The 6,906-nt window shown below is 54.6% G+C and overlaps 1 protein-coding gene across 1 annotated transcript; it reads right to left on the bottom strand.

Moving 5' to 3' along the window:
* Window positions 1–1,962: 1,962 nt before the first annotated feature.
* On the bottom strand, window positions 1,963–6,453 carry LOC308084507 (replication factor C subunit 1-like; the record flags this gene model as incomplete). The annotated part of the gene is made up of 2 exons (XM_080427171.1): window positions 1,963–3,982; window positions 4,925–6,453. The coding sequence occupies 2 exons, from the start codon at window positions 6,451–6,453 to the stop codon at window positions 1,963–1,965; spliced, it is 3,549 nt and encodes a 1,182-aa protein (XP_080283297.1).
* Between the last annotated feature and the right edge of the window lie 453 nt (window positions 6,454–6,906).

A 6,906-nucleotide genomic window follows, 5' to 3' on the forward strand; every position in this document is an offset into this window, starting at 1 on the left:
TTGGGGTATTTTTATGCCTTTATTTAGAGAGGGATAGGGAACGTAGAGAGATAGGGAAAGTAGAGGGATAGGGAACGTAGAGGGATAGGGAACGTAGAGGGATAGGGAACGTAGAGGAATAGGGAACGTAGAGGAATAGGGAACGTAGAGGAATAGGGAACGTAGAGGGATAGGGAACGTAGAGGGATAGGGAACGTAGAGGGATAGGGAAAGTAGAGAGATAGGGAAAGTAGAGGGATAGGGAATTTTCACAATGTTATCCTCTTTCTTATAGCCTATTCTTTGACAATTTGTCCAATGTTTGGTCAGTTGTTATAGTATAGTTTGTTAGGCGGAGAGTATGTTTTCGCTTCGTCCCGCTGTGTGTTCACCTCCCTCCTAGCCAAGCTAACATTGGTCAAGCTCCACGTGACACGTGGCAATATGTTGACACCAATGCCTTAGCTAGAGGGACGCATGACGAAATAAAATCCTATAAATAGGTGTGTCACTTCAAAAAGCCATTTATGTTCTTTGAAGTGAGGTAAGACAGGATCAATCAGTCTTGATTGGAACAGTACCTTCCAGTACAAATCATCCGTCCGTGCGTGTGTGTGTCCCTCTGAGAACACCTAACATTGGTCAAGCAAAGGCGCAGAAGGCCAAAGCTAAGAAAGCATACTCATCTACAACAGTAACACAGAAGAGGACTATAGAGTTGAATTGATCCCACAACAAGGCCGAAGTCTTAATACTGTAACAATTGGCCACCTTGATCAAATACATTATGTAGCACTAGAGAAAACTGACATAGATCAAGACAATGTTCAAGACAATGAAGATGTTCAAGACAATGAAGATGAAGAAGACAGACAAGCATTTGAACAAACCAGTCAATTACGACGACTCCCATATGACACATTGCTTCAAGAAGAACATTTTTTAGATGCAGACACTACATATTCAGTCGCCCCTGCAGAACACCAAAAACCACGCGCATTCTACCAAGACGACCCGTTCTACCAAGACGACCCGTGCTATTTCTGCTGGCGGAGACTTGTGCTCCGAGGAGCACATTTTCTAGTTGTCTCTCTTTCTTTTTTTGAGGAATTAAAAAGGTCTTAAAAGTCCTTAAATGGTTTGTCACAACAGATGCTATGTTGACGACATAGTGCTGTATCGCTTAGTTTGACGACAGTGCAGTTTGTTGTTGGTGCAGTTTAGTGTGTAAAGTTGCTTTTATACACAGCCCTTATCCAAAGACATTTACAATGTGCATTACACTCTCTCTCACTCACACACACTCACTCACACACACACACACACACACACACAGTTAGTGTGGGAGCAGTTAGGGGGGTTCAGTGTCTTGCTCGAGGACACAGTAGGAGCCGTGGGATTGTACCAGGAACCCTTCTGATTGCTCTACCTCCTGAACAGCTGTGTGTGTGTGTGTGTGTGTGTGTGTGTGTGTGTGTGTGTTGTGTTCTACACATTGAGTCTACGTCTATATCTGTCTATGCTTTTGTTGCACAGATTGTATAGCAGTTGAGTAGAATATATAGAACACACAGCATGGTGTAGAATCAAAGGGAGGATCAGGGTCGTATAGAGCAGCTACGCTGACAACACAACGCCTTGAGTGGTACACTGACGACCAGGCCATCTGCTTTATAAACTAAAAAAAATCTAAGTTTTTCTATCATAATTTGATGCAATCTTGAGTTTCTCATACATGCATAGCATTCATACATGTACTGTACTGTACTGTACTGTACTGTACTGTACTGTACTGTACTGTACTGTACTGTACATGCATATACATACATACATACAAACATACCAACTACATACACAGTACACACACACACACACACACACACACACACACACACACACACACACACACACACACACACACATATGCACGTGTGTTGATTATGTCTTTTTGATAATGGATTCATTAGTTCAATGACCTCAGGCTCACTTCTTAGTCGACCTTTTCTCTTCCCTGAACTCTACCTTCTTCTTCTTGGTCTTCTGCTTGATCATGGCATCAACAGCAACATCCTCTTCCTCCTCTTCCTCTGCACCCCAGGCATGGCCCTCGGTCTCTGCCCCGCCTCCTGGTTCAGACTCCGCCCCTCCCGCCACGCCCAGTCGGCCCTTGGTCTTCCTCGCCGCCTGCAGGGAGTACGGCGTCAGGCGAACCTGGCGGTGGTTGTACGCCCGAGTGAACGCCGCCTTCACCTTGGGGTCCAGCTTGGAGAAAGGGTCTGGAGGTTTACCCGCCCAGGAGCCCATCTCCATCATGTTGTCCACGTCTTCCTTGACCAGCCGGTAGTCGGCCATTAGCCGCACGGCCTGGCCCGCCCCCTCGGCCCCCCGCCTCTGGAGAGGGCTCAGCAGCGCCCCCCGGAGGTAAGGCAGGTAGTCCAGGTTGACGGCGCACGTGTCGCCGCTCAGCGTCTTCAGGCTCATGTGTGACGTCAGCTCCTGGACCATACGGGAGTGTCTGCCGGCGGAGGAGGACCTGCCCAGCCAGCTGGGGAAGCCGGGGAACCGAGTCATGGTTCCCCTCATCAGCTCCCCCGGCAGAACGCTGGCGTAGACCGCCTGGACGGGCAGCAGGGACCAGGTCTGCCCGGAGCGCATCAGTCTGTCCACCAGGTCTCCGTCGCTGATGGAGTCGGCCGTGGCGCTGAGCAGAGTCAGGTGGGCCGTCGGGTCGCCGTTGGCGGCCGCCGGACGCACGTGCACGTAGTTCTCCTGGACGAACAGCGGCGCCAGCGAGTAGTCATGGAAGAAGAGGTCGCTCTTGTCCGTGACGCTCATGCGGGCGGCGGTCTCCCCCTCCCCCGGCGAGGAGAAGACCCTCCTGCAGACGTCGAAGGGTCCCAGCCTCACGTCCTTACGGGCGCCGGCGGCGGCGGCCTTGCACCGGTCAAAAGTCATCTCTTCGTCCTTGACGGACCACATGCTCAGGTTGTGCAGCGTCTGTCGGACATCCTGATTGGACGCCAGGATCATTTGGTTGAGCGCCGGCGGCTGGATCTTGACGCCCTCCTTGAACGCCACCGACATCATGGCCGCCTTGATCTGCTCCGCTCGGGGCCTCTGGAAGCGCAGGTCGTAGCAGTGGGTGGCCAAGGACCTGACGCTCTGGTGGTTGCGGTCGTTGCACGTGAAGATGATGGGGATCCTGGACCGCCTGACGAAGCCGATCATCTCCTGGACTCCTCCGCGGTCCTCGTTGCCGGCCATGCCGTCCACCTCGTCCACGAGGAGGACGTGCTTGTCGCTGACTGTCCGGGACGCGCCCATGTAGAAGTCCTTGATGCTGGTGTTGTCCAGCGACTCGGCGATCATCGCCTCCTTGAGGCCGTTCTTACTGCGCGTACAGCTGGCGTTGGTCTCCACGTAGCTGTAGCCCAGCTGCTCGCAGACCAGCGCCGCCGTGGTGGTCTTCCCCACGCCTGGAGGTCCGGACAGCAGAGCGGCTTTAAACGTCGATCCGTCGTCTCTGCCGCCTCCGAACTTGCCAAACTTTTTAGCGGCCCCTCCCCCTCCCCCTCCTCCCCGGTGTTTGTGCCAGTTCTGCAGCCATCGCAGCAGCTTGTTGGCACAGCTCTGCTCTCCATGCTGGCCAATCAGAGCCTTCAGAGAGCGGGGGCGGTACTTGTCCACCCACAGCAGACCGCCGGCCGCATCACCGGTCAGCGATGCCGAGGAGGACCGGGGTCGAGATGACGAGGAGGAAGAGGAGGAGGAAGAGGAGGCGGAAAGACCAATTCCCCTGCGGACCTCGGACCCTGAGCCTCGCCCATCTCCTGCTGCAGGCCAGGAGCCTCGGCCCCCCTGGGATGAGGCCGTCACGGAGAGGCTGGGCGTCTGAGGGGACCTGAAGGTCTTGGAGAGGCTGGGCGTCTGAGGGGACCTGAAGGTCTTGGAGAGGGTAGGAGTCTGAGGGGACCTGGAGGTCTTGGAGAGGGTAGGAGGGGACCTGGAGGTCTTGGAGAGGGTAGGAGTCTGAGGGGACCTGGAGGTCTTGGAGAGGGTAGGAGTCTGAGGGGACCTGGAGGTCTTGGAGAGAATAGGAGTCTGAGGAGACCTGGAGGTCTTGGAGAGGGTAGGAGTCTGAGGGGACCTGGAGGTCTTGGAGAGAATAGGAGTCTGAGGAGACCTGGAGGTCTTGGAGAGAATAGGAGTCTGAGGAGACCTGGAGGTCTTGGAGAGGGTAGGAGTCTGAGGGGACCTGGAGGTCTTGGAGAGGGTAGGAGGGGACCTGGAGGTCTTGGAGAGAATAGGAGTCTGAGGGGACCTGAAGGTCTTGGAGAGGGTAGGAGTCTGAGGGGACCTGGAGGTCTTGGAGAGGGTAGGAGGGGACCTGGAGGTCTTGGAGAGGGTAGGAGACTGAGGGGACCTGGAGGTCTTGGAGAGGGTAGGAGACTGAGGGGACCTGGAGGTCTTGGAGAGGGTAGGAGTCTGAGGAGACCTGGAGGTCTTGGAGAGGGTAGGAGGGGACCTGGAGGTCTTGGAGAGGGTAGGAGACTGAGGGGACCTGGAGGTCTTGGAGAGGGTAGGAGGGGACCTGGAGGTCTTGGAGAGGGTAGGAGACTGAGGGGACCTGGAGGTCTTGGAGAGGGTAGGAGACTGAGGAGACCTGGAGGTCTTGGAGAGGGTAGGAGGGGACCTGGAGGTCTTGGAGAGGGTAGGAGTCTGAGGAGACCTGGAGGTCTTGGAGAGGGTAGGAGGGGACCTGGAGGTCTTGGAGAGGGTAGGAGACTGAGGGGACCTGGAGGTCTTGGAGAGGGTAGGAGGGGACCTGGAGGTCTTGGAGAGGGTAGGAGACTGAGGGGACCTGGAGGTCTTGGAGAGGGTAGGAGGGGACCTGGAGGTCTTGGAGAGGGTAGGAGACTGAGGGGACTGGGAGGCCTGGAGACACTCAGCCTCGGCAGCGATCTCGTACTTGGACTTCTTCCCCGGTCTGGTTCTGATCAGCTCCAACAGGCCGTCCTCGTCCAGGATCTCGGTTCCCAGACTCTCCGCCTTCTCCGTCTTGGAAGGTCCGGCGTCTCTGCCCAACACCAGATAGGTGGTCCTGTTGCTGACCTTGCCCGTCACCTTGCCCCCGTAGCGTTCCACGAGAGCCTTGGCCTCCTCCCTCTCCATGGACTCCAGGACCCCCGTCAGCACAAACACGCAGCCCTCCAGGCAGTTCTCTGCCCCCGCGGGAACGTCCCTGGAGCCCAGAGCGCGAGGTCCCTCTCTGTTCAGGAAGTCTCTGTAGGCCGCGATACTGCCTCTCTTTTTCACGCCCTCCTCCGGACCAGCGCTTGTGGACCGTGGTTGTTTTTTGGGGGATATTTTTAACGCCGTTCCCCCTTCAGCAAGTCGTCCTGTTTTGGCCGTGTATTTCTTACCTACGCTTAAATCAGTGCCGGGCTCCATTTTTGTGGGAGAGACTTTGATTATATTGGGTGAAGTGGTCGTCATCTCCCCTTCGTTCACGCCTTCTTCCTCTTTCACCTCATTTGTTATCTTCGTCAGAGCCAGTTGGGAGCGTTGGGCGTTGATAGGAGTCTTTTTAGGGGACGGGCTGGTAACCTCCTCGCCCATGAAGCTGTCAGCCTCACGGGCCTTCCACTGCCTGCTTGTGCTGCTGTCACCAGAGAATGTACCCCTGTCACCAGAGAATGTACCTCTGTCACCAGAGAATGTACCCCTGTCACCAGAGAATGTACCTCTGTCACCAGAGAATGTACCTCTGTCACCAGAGAATGTACCGCTGCCATTCCTGGACGACGCCGTCGTCCCTCTTGGCTTCTCACCGGACTCCTTACGAGCCTTCTTGGCGTGCGGCGCCTCAGGCTCGTAAGGACTCCGGTGAGAAGAGTGCCACGATTCGTCCAGCGTGGCTAGCGTCCGGGCAAACTCCTCGTCTTCGTGGATCTGCTTCTCCAGCTCCGAGTCTTCCTTCATCTCCATCTGCAGCTGTGTGCTGATGAGCTCATCGCTCATGCGACTGTCTGGGAGCCGAGTCTGAGCCTTCCTCTTGCCGCTGGAGACCAGCTTCTTCTGACCCGAGCTGCTGAGACCAAAGTAGTCCATCAGTGAGGTGGAGGGTGGGCCGGTCTGTGAAGGGGGGCTTGACTTTGGGCTCACGGCTCTATGTGGATGTTTTGCTGCCGCTGTATTCCACCGAATGGAGGAGGGGGCTTTAGCAGGAAACTTTAACTCCTCCTTGATCGCTGGACGAGCCTTTTCCGCCTCCGTCTTCACCGGTTTGGACAGAAAGCCTTTTACCTCCTGGGGTTTCAAGGCGTTGTTCTTCGGGGGCGGAAAGTCGTCGCTGTTCGAGTCCGTTTCAGAGATGAACTGCACAGGATGCTTTCTGCGAGGGGATTCCTCTTTGTCTGGTTTCTTTGTCTGTCGCTGTGGTTCTTCCTCCTCAGAGTCTGATAATGATTCCATGACGGTTCGCTTCTTGCGTTCCCACTCACCGTGCGTCGGGTTCTCCTCGGAACTCGTGAACCTTCTAGTCACTTTCAAGCAGCTCTCTTTCTTCTTAGTCTCTTCCTCGCTACCGTTTACATTCTGGGCCGTTTGCTGCTCCGCCAGTTTACTTGAAGTCGGCACAAACCTGCTAATGTCTATAGTAACAACCTGCTAATGTCCATAGTAATGAACAATAATAATAACGTTTTCTCTCCTTTCGCTCTCTCTCTGATCGGGTTCTGGTCTGACGTCACACAAAACATAAACCGTTGCTTAACGTTTCACTGTCTGTCACTACTGTGACATCAGACCTGTCTGATCATCTGAGAGACAGACAGACAGACAGACAACATGTATTAAAGGTTATAGAACTAGGCAGAGGCAGATACTTACGGTATGCATTGTACCCATTATCATAGTACAGTCTAT

Source organism: Gymnoscopelus braueri, assembly GCF_963280865.1.
Source record: "Gymnoscopelus braueri genome assembly, chromosome: 4".
Classification (NCBI taxonomy): Eukaryota; Metazoa; Chordata; class Actinopteri; order Myctophiformes; family Myctophidae; genus Gymnoscopelus; species Gymnoscopelus braueri.